At 38.8% G+C, this 21,019-nt stretch overlaps 1 protein-coding gene across 2 annotated transcripts in view; it reads left to right on the plus strand.

Annotated features, from left to right (window-relative positions):
- EPS15L1 (epidermal growth factor receptor pathway substrate 15 like 1) overlaps nucleotides 1–21,019 on the plus strand; it is a 124,893-nt gene that overhangs the window by 27,910 nt on the left and 75,964 nt on the right. For both annotated transcript variants that reach the window (XM_036763262.1, XM_036763253.1), the window contains exons 7-13: nucleotides 3,436–3,561; nucleotides 6,290–6,349; nucleotides 8,286–8,519; nucleotides 10,620–10,777; nucleotides 13,666–13,822; nucleotides 14,169–14,254; nucleotides 18,960–19,032. In XM_036763262.1, coding sequence (XP_036619157.1) covers nucleotides 3,436–3,561; nucleotides 6,290–6,349; nucleotides 8,286–8,519; nucleotides 10,620–10,777; nucleotides 13,666–13,822; nucleotides 14,169–14,254; nucleotides 18,960–19,032 — 894 coding nt within the window. The remainder of the gene's footprint in view (nucleotides 1–3,435; nucleotides 3,562–6,289; nucleotides 6,350–8,285; nucleotides 8,520–10,619; nucleotides 10,778–13,665; nucleotides 13,823–14,168; nucleotides 14,255–18,959; nucleotides 19,033–21,019) is intronic.

Here is a 21,019-nt window from a genome sequence, read left to right on the forward strand (position 1 = left end):
GGCTGCTCCAATGTGTTATGGAAATGATGATACTACATAGACATTTTTCACTGAGAAATACTTTGTACAGAATACTGGTTGACTTAGTCAATAAATATTTATTAAGTGCCTACTGTATATATGGTTTATATGCCATGTACTGTGCCAAGTACTGAAGATACAAAAATAGCCCCTACTCCTAAGGAATTCACGGTCTAACATTGGAAATTATAGTTTTTGAAAAGGACAGTGGCATCTTTGGAGTAATACATGAAGGCAAATAGCTAAGAGTTTCAGAGGCTGGGCTTATACAATTTTAAGGCGTATGTTTTTATGTAATGCTTCTTCCTGCTTACTGAACCTGTGCTAGCTTATCAGGTCGTAAAAGTTAATTATCAGGACTTGTGAACATTGTAACTAACTTTGTTACATTATTTTAATTTTTTAAAAAAGTTATCTTTTGTTTTTACATCATCTACATTTCCCAGTGTATCTCTTCTCTCTTTCCTAGAGAGCTATGTCTTATAGCAAAGGACAAAAAAGAGGACCTTTCTGTTCCCTTTTTGCAAAGTAAGAGAGGGAAGTTATAAGGTAGCTAGGTGACTTCCTTATTACATCCTGGGTAGACTGCTGGACTTGGAGTTAGGCAAACCTGAGTTCAAATCCTGTCTCAGATACTCTGTGACCGTGTCCCTTAACCTCTTTCAGTCCCAGTTTCCTCATCGGTAAAATGGAGATGATAATAGGAGGTGCTTCACAGGATTGTTGTGAGGATCAAATATGTTGAAGATTCAAAGCACTTTGCAAGTCTTAAAGCCCTATATAAATATTCATTTTCTTTTCTTTTTTTGGAGTCATGTCTGACTCTTTGTGACCCCCATTTGGGGTTGTCTTGGTAAAGATACTGGAGTAGTTTGTCTTTTCCTTCTCTGGCTCATTTTACAGGAAACTGAGGCAAATGGGGTTAAGTGACTTGCCCAGGGTCACACAGCTAGTAAGTGTCTGAGGCCAGATTTAAATTTAGGAAGAAGAGTGTTCCTGACTCCTGGCCCAGCACTCTATCCACTTTGCCACCTAGCTGCCCCCATATAAATATTAGTTATTATTAACTATTAGGTATCTCTCGTATCTCTCCTTTTGTAGGCCGGGCTTGGGCACTGTAATTTTGGAGCATGCACTTTCATTTTGTTGTTGTCATAATCATAGTTTATTGTTTTCTTGGTTCTCCTTCACTTCACTTTACATCAGTTCATAGAAGTCTTCCCCTGCTTCTCTGTAGTCTTCATATTCATTGTTTCTTATAGCACAGTGTTACTCCATTGTGTTTATGGGCCACAATTATTTTAGTCCTTCCCCAATCAATAGGTATCTCTTTTGTTTCCAGTTTTTTGCTACTACAAAAAGAGTTGCTATAAATATTTTGGAGTATATGGGTCCTTGCTTTTTATTATTGACTTCATTGGGTAATTACCTAGCAGTAGAATCTCTGGGTCAAAGGATTATGGATATTTTAATCTCTTTCTTTGAATAATTATATATTGTTTTTCACAATGACTATACCCATTCACAGCTCTGCAATCAGTGCATTTTTGTGCTTATATTGCCATAGGTTTCCCCTTCCACATGCACACATTTACCTTTCCCCTCTTTTGTCATCTATGCTAATTTGATTGAGATAAAACCTTAGAGTTGTTTTCATTTGCAATTCTCTTATTATTAGTGATTTGGAACTTTCTTTCACATGGTTGTTAATAGTTTGCAATTCTTTTGAGAAATATTTTTTCCATATCCTTTGATTAGTTATGCCTTAGATAATTTGAAATATTTCTGATTTCATTGATGTTGGTTAGTATTGCCTCCTGCCATTTCTTTTCCTACGGCATTGCTGTCCATATTCACCCATGGATCCATGTAGCTTGTTAGTGTATTTGGGGCATCCTGTTGAGATGCCTCATTTGAAAACTGCCCCTCTGTGGTCTCTCATTTTCACCGCATGACCAGCCAGTCTCCTTTTCCTGTAATACGTAACCATCATATCATCTTTAATACAATTTGCATGCAGGTATAGCTCCTGAACATGATGACATCCAAGATCTTTTTTTAAACCTTAGTTTTTATTTGTAACCTTTCTAATGTTTTTATTGAGACCTGTCTGACAAGCACCACTTGAAGTGCCATTTTGATACAAAAGATATTATGGCTAGAAAGATAATATTAATGCTTTTGTAAAGAAATTGATATATTATGTCATTAAACTAGCAGAAAACTAGTGTATTTCTTTCATACTGCTTTTTATCAAAAAGGCAAAAGATAAACCCATAGGTTAAATAAATTTTTGCTTACGTTTTGAAGGGGATGGAGAAGGTGGTGCAGAAAAATATTTTTATGAACTTTTTTGCTTTTGTAGTTTTAAAAATTTGAGTATTATTTTAATGGTAGTATTTAAACTACTATTTTTAATAAACTAGAAATCCATTCTTTCACCCACTGCTTCTACCCTTTTTATACAAGACCAGTTTTCTTCTTGAAAAGGGAATAGTTGGAGTACAGAGAAGAAGTAGGAAACTGCTTTATGAAATCTTGAATTCCACAGGCAAACATTTATGACTTGTCATTTGTCAATAATATTTATTATACTGTATTTTTGAAAAATCTCACTCAATATAAACATACAGTGATGTAACTGAGGCTGTATGGTGCATATTTCTATAAGCTGGCTGGCTTCAGAGGCCTTGGTGCCTGTACTAGTGTGGTCAGATGTCTCTTTTCCTCAGTCTTCACATACTTAGGGCTTTGCCTTTTTGAGGTAGATGCAGGAAAAGAGGTTTTCTTAGTGGGTGGACTAACGGGCTGCTAAACAAGTTTATTTTAATTTATAACTCCCTTTTATGCTGTCTCTGTATTGTAAATGTTAACCAGAAGTTAGAGGTGGTTTATTCATTTGAATGGTTTTAGATTACTTCCTATTTTTAGTTCCCTTTTTTTTTTTTTGCAGAGTGCTTTACCATATTTTATGGTAAAAATATTCATGTTAATGTCATGGCTTTCTATTGTGGAGCCCAAATCCTTTCATATGTGTTCTTTTTAATCCTGATGAGATAAATAGACATTCTAATCTTCATTTTTGCAGTTACAACTAAAGCAACGTAAGTTGCTTGTTTCCATGTCATATGGTGGGCCAGGGTAAGAGCGGGGAACAACATCCTATATTTTCTCCATCTCATTGCCAGTGACCTCCCTAATCTGTAGCCAGACCTCCAGAAAGTTTATTTCATTCAAGGAAAAAATCTGCATTTGAAGCCTGTACAAGTTGCCATAGCTGAAACTGTATTGAGGATATCTTGTGATCTCAGCAAGAGAAATGGTTAGCTGTCATTTAGTTTCTTGTAAGATCTCATTTTTGACACTCACACAGGCACACTTTTTTACTTATTCAGGCTATTTCTTACCAACTAGGTGGAAGAGAAAGCAAAATTTGATGGAATTTTTGAAAGCCTTTTACCTATAAATGGTTTGCTTTCTGGAGACAAAGTAAAACCAGTTCTGATGAACTCCAAGCTACCTCTCGATATCCTGGGCAGGGTAAGTGTGTTTTTGTATCATTATTAAATTATGCTTCCACCAAAGCAAGGATTCTTCACTTATTTGTATCACTCTGGAGAAGCCTGTGGATGGACCCTTCTCAGAATCATTTTGTGAAGTGCATGAAATGAAATACATAAGATCGCAAAGGAAACCAATTATTTTGAAATATGGAAGGAAAAAAAAAGCTCGTGGGCCTCCTATTAAGGACTCCTGCACTAAAGCCTTATTTCGAGCAGTTCATTATGTCATAGAACTGATCCTGGCCTCTTAAAGACTCTGTCAGTAGAGCAAAAGTTCTGGCAGGTTTACCAAGCTGGGAAGGCTTTGATGGCAGATTGTGTGTTTGTTGTTTGGAGACCAGCCTACGCAGTTAAGGAAAGGCTCATCTCCCAGTGTTGTCCACGGCATCTCAGCAAGACATTCTCATGAAGGTGTGGCATATTTGTAAACTGTGTGTGTGTCTGTCTGTGCTGTCTACACCAAAAGAATCATCCGTCCCTGAAATACTGCTCTTAGTTATGTGACCTAGAGAAGCCCCTTGAACTCTGTGCCTTAGGCTTGTAATCCAGAAGTGTCACATGCAGCCTCCCTGTGGTATATTGCAGCTCAAAACACTCCCAAGTATGGCCCAGACCAGATGTAATTGGGCAATATTTAACAAAACAAATAAAAATATAATGAAACAGAAAACAATATGTGATTTTCTAAATCATTTTGTGGTCTGCCAGAATCCTCAGCTATGGCTCGGTGGCCCCTGGTTCTATGTGAATTTGACACACCTATTGTGATCTGTACAGGCAGAGAGATGACAGAGAGGATAGGATGCTGCACTTGGAATAATGAGGCTGGAGATAGAAATTTGCCTTAAGTACTTCCTAGTCATGTGACTCAGATAAAGGTCAAATCATCTTTTTCCTCAGCTATGAAATGGAGGTAATAATAACAACCTCATAGAGTTTTTGTGAAAATCAAATAAGAGAGCATATGTAAATCATTTTGCAGACCTTAAAGTCAATTTTAGCTAAAATTGTAATAATGTTATTATAAAGTGTGATTGTAAGGCAATAATACTACTTCTTTTCTGTATGATTTAAGGAATTTGTTTTATTATTTTTTAAGTCATACCCTTGAATAAGGGAATTGGGTTAGATCTTTTGGGGGTGGTATGTGGGGTTTTTTTTGTTATAAATTTCTGTAATTTTAATTAAGTGTGTGGTACTGTGTAGACATATCCTTAGTGATGAGGCACTTTATATTTAAATGTTTAAATATGTATATATTTTTTACACAAAGTCACACATTTGTTTATATATATATTTGATGTCAAGTACCATGTATGTATACATATACATACATACATACATATTATACGTAGGAAGAGGCTAGGTGGCTCAGTGGATAGAATGCTGAGCCTGGAGTCAGAGAGACCTGAGTTCAAATTCAGCCTCAGACACAAAGTAGCTGTGTGAACCTGGGGAAGGGTCTTTTGTTTGCTAGCTTAATCCATTGGAGAAAGAAATGGCAAACCACTCTAGTATCTTTGCCAGGAAAACTCCATGGACAGCATTGTCAGCCTATGGTCCATGCAGTCCCAAAGAGTCAGATGCAGCTGAACTACTGAACAACCACCACCACCACCACATATATTTGCTTTAAAAATGTTTATTTCAGCTGTTATTGATACCTTTTGTTTTCACATTACAGTCATTTCTGAATATACCTGATAAGCCTTTTTTGTTAAAAAAAAAAGAAAAAGAAAAAGTCATGCAAAACCAACTGACACATCCACTGTGTTTGATAGTGTTTGCACTGCTGATATGGGTTTATATTATTAAAAGATTTTGTAATTCTTTAAAAGCAATTTGTTGATCTTTCTTCCCCATGTTGTCCTCCCCAGCGCCTTCTTCCCTCTCCCCTGCCCAGTTTGTACTAACTTAGCAACTTGGGAAAATTCATGATAGCTTGTGAAAATTCTTAGAAATTAAACTGAACAGTCTCATTTTACTGTTAAGTTGAATGAAGCACAAAAACAAATTTTTAGGGAAAAGAATATTAACATATAACATGTTAGTGGACCCATGGGTCCTGGGGGCATGTAGTGGAGACCCTTTCAAATGAACCCCCAAAACTTCACTTGAGGTACAGATTCTTCCACTCTAATATGAACCTATAGAAATCTTCTAGCTCTTGTATTTGGGAACTAGAGAATTTGGTTGATGTTGAGTTGAGTTTAGCACCGTATACTAAAAAAGAAGTGTTAATGTAAGCTTTTGTGCTAAGACGTCAGTGTTGATAAAAGTGTGGATTTCTTGGGCACAATTTTAATCATGACCAGGTATTAGGGAGAAAAGGAACCAAAAGCTGTAGAAACAGATATTGAATTTAAAAAGCTATTTCCCTATGCATTTGTGTTCTGTATATTTATGTAAAAGATACTTGTGAAATATTTTGAAAATGTATTCTAATTAGATCTGTATTCCTTAGCCCACTCTATACTTTTGTCTCTGAATCTGAGTTCTCTAAGGCTTTCTAAGATTTGACAGCTACAGTTCACTCCTTTTGTTTCTATTGGCCTGGAAAAATTGAGTTTAGTGGTCACTAGAGTAACTGGGCGTTTTTATACCCCAAAACTCTGCAGGTATGTATTTAAGTGACTAAATGAAAATAGGGATCTTCAGAATCTAATCTTTCTTTCTTAGTAGTGTTTTTTTTAATCTTATTATAGGTCTGGGATCTCAGTGATATTGACAAAGATGGACATTTGGACAAAGATGAATTTGCTGTGGTAGGTCCTTTCTTCTTCCTTTGTTACTCTTTATTATACAAGCAGAGGAAGGGCACGTGAAACTCAGGGGTTTCTTGATTTTACAGTCCAGGTTTATCCCTCTTTTTCTGTCTTTTTCCTTTTTCTTCTTTTTAGGGGCAGCAACAGGCCTTTGTTTGGATCAGTGATCCTACTTTCCCTCATTTGGCTGCCCTCTGATGTATCAGACCCCTTACTCTCTTCCCACTGCTGCCTTCCCTTCTCATTCCTGGTGCGTCTGGTCACTTGCTGTCCTTCCACAGCTGCCTGTCCTCCTATCTATCATGTGTCTCCCTGCCCTTGCCCTGATTCCACAGATGTCTTTTTCATTCCTTAGTACATGCCACTTCTCCTGCCTCCTCATCTTTCTTCCTTATGCTCAGTGCCCTCTTTGACCTAATCACTGGTGTTTTGCTTATAGTAATGATAGGCATTTATGGAGTTAATTCATTCTATTTACATCTATTACATGTGCAGTAAACTAAAGGAGCTAAATGTTTTTGGTGGTTTCAGAAAATGCTATAATGAGAAAGAATTAATGAGAGGAATGTGCACTCATTTAAGTTAGATGATTAGAAAACTTAATTCTTAAAATGTATAATATGTAATATTTTTTGAAGAACTACTATCCCAGAGATGATCTGTAGATATCTTTTTAAAAAATTCTGATTTTATAACTTGCTTATGATACTATATTGGTTATCAGCAGGGGTACTCCCTCCCTGATATAGATCACAGTTGGATTTATGAATTATTATTGTGGCCCCCCCCCAACCATTATCCCTCATGGCCAACCTTATTGTGATATAATGTTATAGCTACATTTAGACTGGGTTGGTCCTCAGATGACAGGCTCTGGACTTGGTTTGTCACCAGGATATTCTCAGATCCATTCTTGTTTGGTAGAACCTGTGAGAATTTGTGGTTTTCTGACACACAACCTTTGAGAGCCCAGGGTTACCACCATAGTGCACTGAATCAGTGGGAGAGGGTGTTGATGGAGCTGGCCCCACTGTGTGTACTGTTATTTTATTATCTAAGTCTGGACTAAGTGCACATATCAGACCTTTTTAAAAATAACCATCAACATCTTTGTGATATGTCTATTAAAATGTTCATGCTGTCCAAGCAGCTGATTAGTACATTCATGGTTTTTTTTTTAAACTGGTGAAGAAAAGACTCATTTTAAAGTAGATTTGTAGTATGCATGTATAAGGAAGTCTTGTATTTTTGATTTAAAAAAAATCTACTTACATGAAGTATGCCCATTTTTGTCAGAGTAAGTCAATTTATTTATCATAGAACTTGAGAAACGTTTTGACGTACTAAAGGGCCAGTCATGGTGGGTGCAAGTTCTGGCTCTGACACATATTAGCTGTGTGATTCTAGACAAATCAGTGCCCCAGTTAGCTGCTTATAATTTATAGATGAGTTGCTAATCTGAGTCAGTGGTAAATGTTTTTACATGGGAAGTTCCCTGCATGAATGAAATCACAAGACCAAATTTAGAGAAACAAAATCCAACCAAACCATTGTAGAGAGCCAAAATTTAATACAGCTTTTACTGAGCAGTCTTCGAATTTACAATTTCAGTAATTTGGAATTAGAAAATATGTGATTTATGGGAATACTTTTGGGACAATGAATGGGTCATATATTCATAAGTGCGGTTATTTTACTTGACTATCAAAATTCCAGCACTAGAGAATTAGCAAACGTGGTCAGAAAAATCATTCTCTAAATGTTTTTATTTGCAGGAAAATGTTCTTTAAATTTTAGTTTAGAAGCTTCTTTAAATTGAGTCTGTCAGAGAACCATAGTTGTGGGAACTGCTATCATTGCTGTTCCTTATGTTCTTTTTTTGTCTTTCTCTTTGTTGATTGACTTTTATAGGTCTGTTATCATTTGTTACTTGCAGGCGATGCACCTAGTATATCGAGCCCTTGAGAAAGAACCAGTTCCCTCTGTACTTCCACCATCACTTATACCACCCTCCAAAAGAAAAAAACCTGTTTTTCCTGGTGCTGTACCTGTTCTTCCTGCAAGTCCCCCACCCAAAGATAGCCTGCGTTCAACTCCCTCCCATGGCAGTGTGAATAGTCTGAACAGCACGGGAAGCTTATCTCCCAAACATGGCATAAAACAAACCCAGGTAGGTTTTAAATTTTTTTTTCATTTCTAGGTGATCTTCATGGGAGAGTACTTTCTCTCTGTATTTTTTGTCTGTCTTACTGTTCTACCAAATACAATATCCTAATAGATGAGCTATCAAAATAGGATGATAGAAAAGGCGTTTTGTTACCTGAAACATACAATTTTGGTATGTTAACTCACTATCTCTAACTACATAGTCTAGGGTGCCAAGAGAATAGCACTGCGTGGCAAAACAGAGCTATCAACTCATGCAAATATGGTTATTTTATGTGCAGATTTTATCTGTGCGTATGTGTGCATGTATGTATATTTATACATATATTCGTATATACACAATACACACTGATAAAGGTGGCTATATGTAGCCATTATGTGTGTGTGTGTGCATATATATATATATATACCTGCTAAAAGGAAAACTCATGAAAATATAGTTTGTGTGCAGATTATGTGCATGATAACAAATATACACATGTACACACATATACACATGTATGTGTGTAGGTGTGTGTATATGTGTATAGCTCTGCCTCCCTTACCTTGACACACCAGCAGAAGAGATCTCTGTCACAGGCTCCCTTCAGTGTGCCTCTTGGTTGGAAAACTATTGTTACTTCTGGGGTTCTATCTGTCCAGGCCCAGTCTCTCCGCTGACATCTAGTCTCCCATCTCTAAATGCCTGTTAGACATCCCAAACTGCATATTCTGTCTAAAAGTAAACTCACTGTCTTTTCTCAAATACTCACCCCGTCTTCCCAACTTCCCCATTATTATCAAACGTACTTGACCTTGCAGTCATCCGTGCTCACCATCTGTGTGTCACTCTCTCACTACCGTGTCCAGTCATTTGTCAAGACCAGTCCCTTCTCCCTTCCTAATGTCTTTTGTATCTGTCTCCTCTCCTCTGACGCTGACACCATCTCATCACCCTTATACCTAGACTACTGCACTTTCCTGCTTCCTGGTCTCCCTGTCTCAGGTCGCTCCCTACCCCTAGTCATCTTCCATTCAGCTGACAGATTGATCTTCTTTAAGCACAGATAGGACCGCATCATCGTCCCCTCACCCACCGTCCTGGTCATTCTCTTCTGGATCTGCTCCAGTTTGTTAGAGTTCCTTCTGAAACCTAGAACTGTGCATGATGATCAAAAATGGGATTAGAGTAGGGCAGTGGGGCTATCACATTTCTAATTTTCAGGTTTGTACTTCTGTTACTTCAGCCCCAGTTAGAGCATGGGTCCCAGAGCCAGAAAAACCTGAGCTAAAATCTGCCCTCAGACACTTACTAGCTGTGTGGCCTTGGGCAAGACTAAATCTGCCTCAGTCTTCTCATCTGTAAAGTGAGGATTATAATAGCACCTACCTCCCTGGCTTGTTGTGAGGATCAAATGATCAAATAATTGTGGAGTGCTTAGCACAGAGTCTGGCATGTATAAACACTATAGAATGTTAGTTTTTATAGTTATTACTTTTTAGGAACGTGGCTTCAAACCCACCCCTCCATGAAAAAAAAATTTGTGAATCGTCAGTGCACACACCTCACAAATAATAGTTTTATTGATTAGAAAGTTCCTTTTATTTGGTGAGGAGATAAAGGTAATGGTGATAATGTCGAGGCACTAAGAATCCCAAGCAACTGACTTGTGAGTTCATTCTACTTAAAAAGTTACAAGTACTCATTGAGGGTATAACTAGAGTAAAGAGAGAGATTTGATCATCAAATCCTATATGAATTAAACAAAAGCTTTGGAATAAAAAGAGGGACATATATTTTGAAGACTGACAAAGGGAAGGTACTATTTTATACCTCAGATTGTCACCAATTAATGCCAGTTATTCCAAGAAACTCTGCAAACTAAAATATTTAAGGAAGTTTTATCATGAATCTGTAATAGATTTAACAGAAGCGCACATCCTTACCCTCGTGAAATCAGTATTGAAGAGAGTAACCTGTCCTTGGTGCCATTGTCTGAGGCGAAGTTCCAAAATGAATGGATCATTGGTTTTAGCCAATGTGTCATTTCTTATCTTTAGTTAATAAAACATGTGGATTGAGTGGTCCTCTTAAAGATGACTAACTTTAATTTTTTTTTTTTAGCCAACAGTGAATTGGGTGGTACCATTGTCTGATAAAGTGAGATTTGATGAGATTTTCTTGAAAACTGACTTGGACATGGATGGTTATGTGAGTGGCCAGGAAGTGAAAGAAATATTTATTCACTCGGGCCTTACTCAGAGTCTCTTAGCACACATATGGTAAGAATTAAAACTCCTTTCAGAAATTTCTTTTTTGATTGAAGCTTACTTTGGGGTTGGATGTAGTTCCTGAGAAAGTTCAGGTGGAAAAAAAGGGGAAAAAAACCAGTAGCCAGTTAACTCCGAGGACACTTTGAAGGACTTGGACCTTCTAAATTTAGGTAAAACCAAAGGATAATTTAATAGTATTCTTAATTTTTATTTATTTAGTTTTTGGAGGGGGAAGGTAGGGCAGTTGGGGTTAAGTGACTTGCCCAAGGTCACACAGCTAGTGTGTTAAGTGTCTGAGCTCGGATTTGAGCTCGGGTCCTCCTGACTCCAGTGCTGGTGCTGTACTCACTGCACTACCTAGCTGCCCCCAATAGTATTCTTTAGAGCTGCCATATAAAATTTTAGTGCAAGGGGACAAACTATTTTTAATTTTCTGCATATAAGTTTATGAAAACTTATTCAATGAAGTATCTGGGAGCACATTTTTACTTTCGAGACTGTAATTTTACCATAAACATCTAAAAATTTGGGTTTACATTGTAATTCTATTCTGGTATAAATTTGAATCCAAGTGAGAAAATCATGGGACTATGATTATAAGTTAATGACATAATGGTTTATTTTTTAAAGCAAATATGGCAGAACTTAGTACAATGAAATAAATGTTTGCCTTGCTCAGAGTAATTGATTCCATTTGGAACTGGTTTCAGATCTGGTTATGGATGAGTTGTTATGTTATATAGTCTTACATCTTTTTATTGTTTTTTGTTTTTACCTTAATTGATGTTTCAGTTTGATTATCTGCTTCATTCACCTAATTTGGACCCCAATTTACCCTCAAAAGATGGGGTTCTATAAAAAAAAGTTTGCTGACTTGGAAGATATTTCCTCAAGTGGAATCCCAGATGTGATTTTGAATCATGGCAGTATCATTGGAATAAGTGCCTCAGTTCATCAGGAGGCATCTCTTATGCTCCTGCTTTGTCTCAGGCTCTATGTCAGGTGCTGAGGATGCAGAGATTTAAAAAATGGAATAATCCCTGCTTTCAAGGAGCTTACATTCTAGCAGTTGAATATCAGTTCCTAAAGATGACTCTTGAGGATAGATTAAATATTGCTTAGTTAACATTTGCTTTAAACAGTCACACTGATCATCCTATGGAAACATCTCCAATAGGCTCCATTCACAATTTAGAAGTCTAACAGGAATGGTTAATCATCCACTCCCTACTCCTTGCCAGTTGGTGCTACACCACTAACTGTCTAATTACACTGTGACATCGAGTACACTTGCTGCTGTCCTTTGAGTCTCCTTCTAGTTCTCCCCGTGGCTCAGAGGAGTCAGCCTCGTCTACCCTGTGCACATTGCGGTGCTGCAGTGCAGGCCTCCATTGTTCTGCAATTTCTGATGTAAAGAGACTTTCAGCACCTAATTACCCATGCAGGTGGCTGAGGTGTAGAAATTTTTTTCCTTAGAGAATCTTAAAAGGAGAATGGATAACTTGTCTTTTCCAGTATGGAAATGACTATTCATAATGGTTCATATTTTTGTAATATTTTATGGTTTGCAAAGCCTTTTCCTCCCGTATACTCTGGTGAGTGTGAATAGTGTAGTAATAGCCTGATTTTGCAGATAAGGAAACAGCTTTAAGGAGTTTTAAGTCACTTTTCCATAGTGACTGGTAAGTGGCACGACTCAGGTTTGATCCCAGGATTTTTGATTCTCAGTACAGTGCCCTTTCTACTATAACTGTGCTGCCTCAATTACTATCCAAGAATCCATAGAACATCTAGGCCAACCTCTGAATGTTACCGATGAGGGAACCGAGACCCAGAGAAGTGTGAGGGTTCAGGGGCAGAGGCCAGGAGTGACGAGCCTCACTAGTAGATGAGTGCTAAGTAAGGATCGCTAATCCACTAGCAGCAGTTTGTGGGGTGCTCTCAGACACCTCCACGGCTTTATAAAACATTGAATTTACATAAAGTAACCACTTCAGGTGCTCTCTCCAGCAGGGTGGGAGTTACCACTGCACAAAGGTCTGTGACTCAGCTTACTGATAACCACTTATGCATGTGGTTCTGGTTGGCATAAAAGATGATGGAGAGAGAGGGGAAGAAAACTTGTCTCCATAGTCAGATGGGCCAGACTTAGAGGAAATTAGACAGAATTGCTTATTTTGTAATTAAAAGGAAAGCTCCCTTCAGATCTTTAGAGGGATCGCAGTGAAGCTAATTGCATGGGTACCTTTAGATGTGCTGTATAAATCACTAAAATGTATTAGTACCTTGCTGTATGAGCGGAATTCTATGGTAAGTCAGGGAATTGTAGAGTAGCAGCTAGGGATGGAAATTACTTTTTAAAAGCTCAGTAAATGAATATTGTTTGAGATCTGGCAGGGATCTTGGCACTATGCCAGACAGAGCAGGCAGGCAGGACAGAGCACAGAACACACAGGATGCTGCTTCCTTCACATAGCCTGTAATCCATAGGCACACATAGGACCAGCCACTGGAGCTATTGAAATGAACACCCCTTCCATGTATACAACACTCTCCTGCTTAAACAGACTCTCCTGGTTAGCCTGGGGTTTTCCAACGTCAGGCTCACAATGTAGTGATGGTAGATTTTTGGTTTTCTTTCCCACAGGAGTGAAATAATTAGGCATCTTCAGTTAATAGAACCATAGACATAGCCTCTAAGGGGGGAAGACAAGTAGAAATTGGGGTGGGAAATAGAAGAAAACAGCTCATTTCATTCTTTTTGCTGTCAGGGTAACCTTTGTGAGGGATCTGGGTTGATTTAAAAACATTGGGGGATTGAATTTATGTTTTATACTTATTAGTCATGATGGATTAATCTATTTAATAAATAATCAACATTTCCATGCTTATGACAGGGCCCTGGCCGATACAAGGCAGACGGGAAAGCTAAGCAAGGAGCAGTTTGCATTAGCCATGTATTTCATCCAGCAAAAGGTTCATAAAGGAATCGATCCTCCTCAGGCTTTGTCCCCTGACATGATCCCTCCCTCAGAAAGAAGCACTCCTCTTCAGGTGAGTGTCAGGGAGGCCACCTCAACTCAGACATGTAGTGACTTTTACAATAAGCTATCACAGGGGTGGGGGATGTAAATCTACCTGAGATATTTTCTGTGCCTCACCTCCTAAACTCCCCACTCTGGGGCACTGTAGGAATGAGCTTGGACTAAGTTCAGCCGTGGGAGGGATCTTCTCTGTGGTTATTTTCCACTGCTACATTTGTTCTGCTTTACTCTGCTTAAACGCGTGCTGGTGTGGGTGACCTGGCTGTGGGTAGTCCTCCTGGGCATCAGTTGATCATAACAGTCATTGACATTAAGAAATGAGTACTTTATTATTGCATGTTTGGATTTTCTTCTAGGATAGTTCAAGCACTCTTGGATCAGGGGAGTTCACAGGAGTAAAAGAGCTTGATGATATCAGTCAGGAGATTGCTCAGCTGCAAAGGTATCTCATAAATTGCTTTTAGCATTTTCTCCACTAAAATGTCTCTAAAAGTTATACAAAGTATATAGTAATTCCTTGGAAATATCAAGGAAAAACTAAATGTAAAAATGGAAAATTGGTGTTTCTATTATGTCCAAATGAGTTACTCAGCAAGTATTTATAGCTATGTTTGACCTATGACCTACTTACTGTGTGCCAGTAGAGATTCAAGGACAAAAGGGAAAGCCCCTGATTTTAAGGAGCTTCCATTCTATCAGCAGAGACAAATATACACATATAGGCATATACAAAGGCAGTAGGAGCTGTGTAGGAGGGAATCAGAAAAGGCTTCATGTAGAAGGTGGTGCTTGAGCTGAGTCTTGACACCAGGATATGAAAAGGCAAAGAGGGAGAGAGAATGTCTTAGAGATGTGGGGGACAGCTAGTGCAAAGGCATTGAGCTGGGAGCTAGAGCATTGTGTGTGCAGAATGGCCAGAGGGCCTGTATGACTGGATTCTAGAATAATGAGTAAGAAAGGTAGGTTGGGGTCAGATTGTGGTAGTAGGGAGCCACTGTTGTGGTTAGACCTGCACTTAAGGAGAGTCACTCTGGTAGGTCTGTGGAGGACTCCTTGGAGTAGGGGGAAGCTTGAGGCAGGGACACCAATGATGAGCCATGGCAGCAGTCTGGTGGAGAGGTGATGAGGACCTAAGCTTGGCTGGTGGTTGTGTGAGTGGAAAGCAGGGGGTATATGTGAATGATGATGGAAAGAGGAACAGTCACATTAGTTACTGTTTTCACATCTTGGGGGAGGGATAATGAAGAGTTGAGGATGACCCTGGTGTTACAAACCTGTGTGACTGGAAGGATGCTGGGAAAAAATAAACATGAGTTCTGTTTAGTGAAATTGACTCATTTAATAGATTTTTTAAAATGACATCCTTCATTTGAGGACATTTGACAGCCCTCACTTCAGTTCAGTTTCTTTCTGAGGCATGTTATATTTGCTTATGAGTCTGTACTAGTTGTATGATTATGGTTGAAGCCTCGTACAGAATCACGGTATTTCACAGGTATAAGGACTCTTAGAATTTGATTAATCTTCTAATCCTTACCATAAAAATGATTCACTCATTTTTGTGGGGGAGGAGGGAGGAATTGGGGTTGGGTATCTTGTCCAGGGTCACACAGCTAGTAAATGTCTGAGGTTGGATTTGAACTCATGTCCTTCTGAGTCCAGGCCTGGTGCTCTATCCACTGTGCCATCTGGCTCCCCCTAAAATGATTCACTTTTACAGCATACCTCACATGGTCATCCAGCCTCTGTTTAAAGTCCTCAAGTGAAGGGGAACCCATTCTTCCTGAAGCAGCCCATTCTTCAATTTGGGATGGCTCCATTGTTAGGAAGTTTTTCTCTGTGCCTTCTCACCATTGCTCCTTCTTCTCTTTACCCTCTAGGGCTAAGCAGAACAGGTAATTTTACTTCTACATGATGACCCTTCAAATACAAGTTTAAGTGTTCTTTCTTTCAAGCAAAACATCTCCATTTGTGTTAAATGCCATCAACTTGAGGCTTTATAATCTGTAGCTTATCAATGTCTTTCCTAAAATGTAACTCTTAGAACTGAACACAGTAGTCCAGATGTAGTGTAACTAGGGCAGAGCTTAGTAGGACCATCACCTCACATATTAGTGCTTTTGGCTGCCATATCACACTGTTGACTTATACTAAGCTTGCCATCTTCTATATCTTTAAATATGGATTAGTATGAGCATGTAGTAGGCCCTTTATAAATACTTTTTGAGTGACTTATTTGGACATAGTATAGACACCAAATTTCTACTTTCATACATAGTTTTGTAAAAATTTCCTTAGACAAACTGTTGTCTATCTGTGGCTTCCAAATGTTGCACTTTGGAAATTGATCTTTTGAATTCAAGTATAAGATTTTACATTTATTCTGGTTAAATTTTATCTTATTTGAATTGGCCTCGTGTTTTAGCCTGTCAAGAAATTTTTAGATTCTGACTCTGTCATCAAGTATGTTAGCTTTCTCTCCCAGCTTTGGGTCATCTTCATATTTGATACACTTGCCATCAGTTCTCTTTCTCTAAATGAGTGATAAAATTGTTAAACAGCCCAGGACCAGGTCCATAAGCCAGACCAGTGAGTGGAAAGATGGTGGAAGGGACATTCTGGGATGTCATGCGGTCTTTTCTTGTTATTTTACAAATAATGACCCTCAGACCCAGAGAATTGAAGTGACTTCCCCAGGGTCACACAGGTGGTACGTGGCAGAGCTGAGGAAGCCCAGAGCCTGGCTCTAGACCTGGCACTCTTCCTGCTGCTTCATACCAGTGACTCTTTTGTGTGTGCCACATTCAGACGGTTCCCAGTCTTCCTCATTGTATGGCCATTGCTTTTCAAGCTCTCTTTTCTCAAAGAGTATCTGGAGATAATGACAATAACAACAACGGCAGCATTCGTGTAGCACTTTAAGGTTTGCAGAGTGCTTTACGTATGTTAACTCACTTGATTTTTATTCAGTGTTTTGCTAAATTATATGAAAACTATTTTCAGCATTCCCTTGATTTACCAATTTAGTCATCCTGTCAAGAAAGGAAAATAAAATTAGCCTGGGATGACCTATTCTTGATGAAGCCTCTCTGTCTCCTTATGATCCCTGCTTCTTTTCCAGATCTTCACTAACCATTTCTTTAATAATACGTTCTAGAATTTTGCCAAGAATCAAAGTTAGACATAGTGTAACTTCTCTAGTTTGTAGACTACTCTTCTCTTCCACTTTTTTGGAAATTGGGACTATTTACCTTTCTCCAGTCTCACAGTACCCCTTCCATTCTCCATGATCTTTCAGATGTTATTGACAGGGGCTCAGTAACACATCTTTCAGTTCTTTCAGCATTCACGTATGTCATTCATTTGGTCCAGGTGACTTGAGCTCATCAGTGATAGTTAGGTCCTCTTTTACTATTTCCTTTAGTGTCTTTGGTATTAACTGCCAATTTTGTTCTGTATGTTCCAGTCTAATCATTCTCCTTATAAGTAAATGCAAAGAATTGGGCATCTCTGTCTGTGTTCTCTCCATTGTCAATTATCCCATCCAACCTGAGCAGAAATCCTCTTTCTCCTTTGATCCTCTTTTTCCCAGTTACCTTTAAAGGGGATCTCTCACCTTCCAACCCCTATGGAGCCAAGTCGTCATTTTTTGAATGATAAGTATCTGCATATAGTATCTGGCTTCTTCCTTTTCAGGAAAAACCTTAACCTTTTTTTCTTATCTCCAACTGTTCAAAGGTCTTCCTTCTTTTCTTTCTCGTCTATGTTAACATTTTTCTACCCTCCCATTTCCTGACACAGGTTAGGATTCTCTGCCTTTTTAGATCTTTTTTCCATTATTCTCAAATATAAGCCCTCTCTGTTTTTCTTTTCTTTTCAAGGAACACTTCATCTTCCATGATACCTTGGAGAGGGGAGAAGCATTCCTCCATCTCCTTTGCTTTTTCTTCTAGGTGGAGATCAGGCTGCACTTTGAACATAGATAGCACCCACTTTGCTGTGGCAAAAATACAGACACCATATACTCATTGCATTTCACTGCAAAATCCTTCTTGCTGTCCACAATTTATTGAATGTGACATCTTTAGTTTTTGTTTTTCTTGCTCCCTGGCTTGTGGTGTCTTCGGTGCTACATTCGTCTCTCTCTCTCTCTCTCTCTCTCTCTCTCTCTCTCTCTCTCTCTCTCTCTTCATCTTTGCAGCATCTGTTAACATCCTGACAACTACACCCAGTTTCTTTTCCCTTCTCTAATACTGTTTTACCAGCTTTTCTTACCCACCTTGTCTTACTGTCTTCATCTCTTCCAATCCTTCTCATTGTTCAGTTTCCCTCTGTCTAAGCTTAAATTTTCTTCTCTTCTTTCTTTTTAGGTCCTTTTGCTTTAATCCTTCTTGAGTCTCTCTCCTCCCATCTTTTTCCTTCATCTTTTCCAGTTTGAATTTCTCCTCTCTAAATTTAATCTCTGGTATTCTTCATCATTCCACAACTCTATAAACAAGTCACAATTTCTTCTCGCCCTTTAGCTTACAGCTTTCTTTTGAACCCACTACCTTCCCCTCAACTTCATCTGTCTGAGGCTTAGATTATTTTTAGTGATAAAGAAGAAGCTGATGATGATAATGATAATAATAACAATAATAAACATTTTTATAGAACTTTAAGGTTTGCCAAGTGTTTTATATATTCAGTTCATTTGATCCACATAGCAATCCTGTGAGGTAGGTGCTATTATGATCTCCATTATATGGATGGGGAAACTGAGGCACAGAGAAGTTAAGTGATTTGCCCAGGGTCACACAGCTAGTGTCTAAGACAGAATTTTAATTCAGGTCTTCTTGAACTCAAATCCTGCCCTGTCTTTACTGTGCCACCTAACATCTCTCTGATTTGGTCAGTCCAGGGCTATTTTACAAGTGAATTTTTCAGTACAAACAGTAAGTATAAAAAAATTAGTAAAGGAGTAGTGGGCCAGTGCTGTTGGTGTGGGCCAGGGTTGTCAAGGAAGACCTCATGGAAAAGGTAGAATTTGAGTTGGATTTTGTAGCATGGGTAGGATATGAGTAAACCAAGAGGACGAGGGAAGAGTCTCAATATCTCAGTAAATATTTAATTGCCTTACTGATTCTGTATATATGTTTTTCACTCAGAGAGAAATATTCCTTGGAACAAGACATTCGAGAAAAGGAAGAAGCCATTAGACAGAAAACTAGTGAAGTGCAGGTAAGAGCATCATGTGCCACTGCTAAACTTCCAGAGAAGTGTTTTGTATTAAGTTTAATAAAATTAATAATTTGGGCCAATTAGGGGCAAAACCCATGAAGAAGCTGCTTTGCTCTCCAGTGCGTGTATACCTACAAACACAAAGGCATGTTTCTGTGTGTGCAGCAAGCAGAACTCGACTTGGTCCCTACTGGACCACCAAACCCTGCTTTGCCTCCAGAGTCGTCAGTTGTGTTGTCTCCCTTATTGCTAGCATAATCCTTACCTACTAGTGCCCTTCTTCCATACCCGCAGAAAGTGTCTTCTGCCTCCACTAGCACTCATTTCTAACAGTTTCATTCTGACTTTGAGTCTCATTCCAGCTGCCAGTATTGCTGGACTCCTTGGCCTTTCTCACCTTCTGCTGAGCCTGCCCAGCTACTTCCTTTCTGTGCCTCACCCCCACGTCTACTTTCTCTACTTCTGCTGCTGGAGAAAGCCCTGTATTTGAGCGTAGCTGGCCTACTACAAAGATGCTTATCAAAGGGCCCGTTATAGCATTCTAAGCTTTGAGCTACGAGGTATTTTAGGGACTCCCTAGTCTTACCCTGCATGTAGCAGATAAAGAAAGTCATGTATTTCACATCCAGAAAGAATGATGGAGTCTGAATGCAGATTGAAGCAAACTATTTGCTCTCTCTTTTTTTTTTTGTTTCTGTTTTGTTTCTTCTTTCTCGTGGTTCATTCCGTTGGTTGTAGTTCTTCTTTGCAGCTTGACTATTATGAAAATATGTTTAGCGTAAAGGTATATTTAGAGCTTATATCGGATTGCATATTGTCTTGGGTGGGAAGGTGGGGAGGAAAAAGAGGGGGAGAAAATTTGAAACTTAAAAACTTGAGTAACTGAATGTTGTAAACTAAAACTAAAAATAAATAAATTTAAAAAAAAAGTGATGTAAGCCAAGGAAGTTTAAGTGACTTGCCCAGGGCCCTATAGGTCTCAAATTGTAGGACTAGCCTTTTTCTTGGGTCTTCTGTTCATCTTGCCTCAGCTGCTTGGCTTTCCTCATATCCTCTGATGCTGCCTTTCCCACATACTTGAATGACCTCATCTCCACAGAAAATATCAAGGCCTTTCAGTGTGATATCCCCCATTTATCCCATTCTTCACTTAAGATCTCTGTCTTCATTTACCTTTTCATTTTTTCCCTGAAATCTAAAAGGAAGTCATGTTTTACACAAGCCCTTTCCTGGGTGTGCTCCAGCTGGTAGTGCCTTCCCGCACAAGATTGTGGTATCTGAGCTCCATGAGGGTAGGTGCTGTCTTTTGCCCCTCTTTGTATCTCTAGCACTTAGCACAGTGCTTGGCACATAATGGGCTCTTAATAAATAATTATCAACTGACTGTTTTCCGCATACAGCTGTGTATATGCCTGCTGACTTCCACCAATTAGGATGAAACATCCTTTAGGGCAGGGACTGTTTCATTTTAAGTCTTTGTGTACTCACTACCTAGCAGAGGGCCTGGCACATAGTAGGTACTTAATACATACTTGTTTGTTGATTGATTAGGAGTTAGTGTAGTATACTGGGTTGGAATACTCCTTATTCCTCATTGCTACTTCCAGGTTATTCTCCTGCCTGCTCTACTCAGTAACCTCTTCTTCTTTGAGGTTTACACCATTCATTCCTACCACCCAGTCAAAATCCTGGTAGTTGTTGTCTACAGACCCCCAGGTCACTCTCCTTCCTTCCTCAATGAGTTCAGTACTTGACTCAAAATTTTTCTCTTCTCCCCAACTCCTGCACTCATACTTTGAGATGTCAGCATACATATTGATTCTCCCTCAAACACTAACCACTCAGTTCCTCAGCCTACTAATTTTCCATGAGCTACTTCTCCACCCCACTTTAGCCACTCACAAAGAAAGTGAGGCTGACAACTTTGTGCAACCCTGCCTCACTTAAATCCAATTCACACTTGAGTCAAGACATCTTCCTGTGGTGT

The sequence above is a fragment of the Trichosurus vulpecula genome, chromosome 1, assembly GCF_011100635.1.
Source record: "Trichosurus vulpecula isolate mTriVul1 chromosome 1, mTriVul1.pri, whole genome shotgun sequence".
In the NCBI taxonomy this organism is placed as follows: Eukaryota; Metazoa; Chordata; class Mammalia; order Diprotodontia; family Phalangeridae; genus Trichosurus; species Trichosurus vulpecula.